At 44.5% G+C, this 2139-nt stretch overlaps 1 protein-coding gene across 1 annotated transcript; it reads left to right on the top strand.

Annotated features, from left to right (window-relative positions):
* Positions 1-5: 5 nt before the first annotated feature.
* Positions 6-714, top strand: LOC125529761 (glucan endo-1,3-beta-glucosidase GIV; the record flags this gene model as incomplete). Its single annotated transcript, XM_048694179.1, has 1 exon — positions 6-714. A coding segment is annotated over one exon (624 nt), but the record flags the coding sequence as incomplete, so codon positions are not given.
* Between the last annotated feature and the right edge of the window lie 1425 nt (positions 715-2139).

Raw genomic sequence — 2139 nt, 5'->3', positions numbered from 1 at the left:
GCCTGGGCGGCATCACGGTGTCCACCGCGGTGAGGTTCAACGTGCTCACCAACTCCTTCCCGCCCTCCGCCGCCGTGTTCGCTCAGCCCTACATGGTCGACATCGCCCGGCACCTGGCCAGCACCAGCGCGCCGCTGCTCGCCAACGTGTACCCGTACTTTGCCTACAGCAGCAACCCGAGGGACATCAAGCTCGACTACGCGACGTTCCAGCCGGGCGCGACACCCGTGAGGGACGCCGGCACCGGGCTCGTCTACACCAACCTCTTCAACGCCATGGTCGACGCCATGTACTTCGCGCTGGAGAAGGCCGGGGCGCCGGGCGTGAGGGTGGTGGTGTCAGAGAGCGGGTGGCCGTCCGCCGGCGGCCTCGCTGCGACGCCGGAGAACGCGCGGGCGTACAACCAGGGCCTCATCAACCACGTGGCACACGGCACGCCCAAGAAGCCTGGACCCATGGAGGCATACGTGTTTGCCATGTTCAACGAGAACCAGAAGCCCGGGGCTGAGACAGAAAGGCACTTTGGGCTCTTCTACCCCAACAAAACGCCGGTGTACCCCATTAATTTCGCAGGAGCAACATTGGCGGCGGCCAACCACACCAACTCGTATGGATTCGGTGGACACTAGAGATTAATTGATGCACGTTTACTAACATAATAATATGCTTGTAATAAAGAGAATAAAAAATAGTATGGAATAAATTACGCATACTGGCAAACATCTTCTCTGCCTAATCTCTTCTATATCTCTATATCTGTCTCTAGAGACCATATCATGACACCATGATTTTACATTGTTCTCACTTCATTTTCATTCTTTAAATTTTCAAAACCCAAAAACTCCAAGTAGGTGTTTGAGTTTTCCCATTGAAATGTTTTGATTGTAAAAAGGTTTATTGGATAAGATCTACAAATAAACTCAAGAACTTAATTGTGATCTATAACCAACTTTTGAGCAATTTTTCATGGCCTTGTATTTCAAATCTAGCTTATACACATTAAATACCCAGAAATCTATTTATATTTAGGAACGGAGGGAGTAGATTAAATGTACATGAATAGGAGAAGAGACCACCAAGAAACAATTACAAACCTATCCTTTATAATATGGCGCCCTTACACTAGTGTCAGTGTGCACTTGTGTAATTCCACACACCGGGAATCAATATCTATTCTATATACCAATATAGAAAGACCCAACGAGGCTCATGCAGCTAATCTGGGCCTCAAACCAGATCAATCCAACGACTTAAGCCTCTCCATTGGTGAGCGGTCAACATGTTTAGCATGCAATTAATACCATATCAAATATCAAATCCAGCATTAATCATATTAACGCGCAAACAATATCTTACCTAAGATATGTGTACAATTAATATACTATCTAATATCAAAAGATACACATTTACTAGCGAGTATAAATACATGGTTGCCCCAGCCAGTTTGTGATATGCACCTGTACACTCGTAGTACATTGCATTGTTAGAGTAGAGAGCAGAGGAGATCAGGGCTGTTTGGATACGATGCTGAGAACGCGAGGCTTTTACCCGTTGCTTGTACTGGCGTTGCTTGCCGGAGTCTTCCTCGCTTCCCTTCCTTCAGGTATGTTTTTGTATCTAGGTGGTTTTGTATGTACATGTATTTAGATGTTTTTGTATGTACGTATTCAGAGGTATGAAGTGGACCTGTGAGATAATGCATTTTTGGGTAGAAGTAGAGCATGTATTACTGCATTTTGATTTAAATGTGCCCTTCTTGCCGGGTTCTACTATAGCCATGTTGGTAAAGCTGCTGTATTTATATACAGTTTTTGATATACGAATCATTTCTTGTTGGGTTCTACTATCAAGGCGGTAATAAAATTGCCGGATATGTATATTGATGCCGTTAAGGTTTCATAGCTACATCCATGGGGAAAAGGTTTCATGGCCACATCCCGCGAGAAACAAAGGCTTCATATCTACATGTAGAGTTCCATCAAAGTATTGTGACACAGACCAATCAATCTCTTTCACTTAGTTTGCTGGTTTAATCTGTCGTCAAAATTATGTTCAAATTATAGAGGATTTTAGCTACCTTTTGGGATAGATTTATTAGAGAGGAGCAGAGCATGTTTTGTAAATTAGTTGGGTATTTAT

This window comes from Triticum urartu, unplaced genomic scaffold (genome assembly GCF_003073215.2).
Source record: "Triticum urartu cultivar G1812 unplaced genomic scaffold, Tu2.1 TuUngrouped_contig_5821, whole genome shotgun sequence".
Lineage (NCBI taxonomy): Eukaryota > Viridiplantae > Streptophyta > Magnoliopsida > Poales > Poaceae > Triticum > Triticum urartu.
The sequence above is the reverse complement of the archived record's forward strand: the minus strand, read 5'-3'. Positions and strand labels throughout refer to the sequence as shown.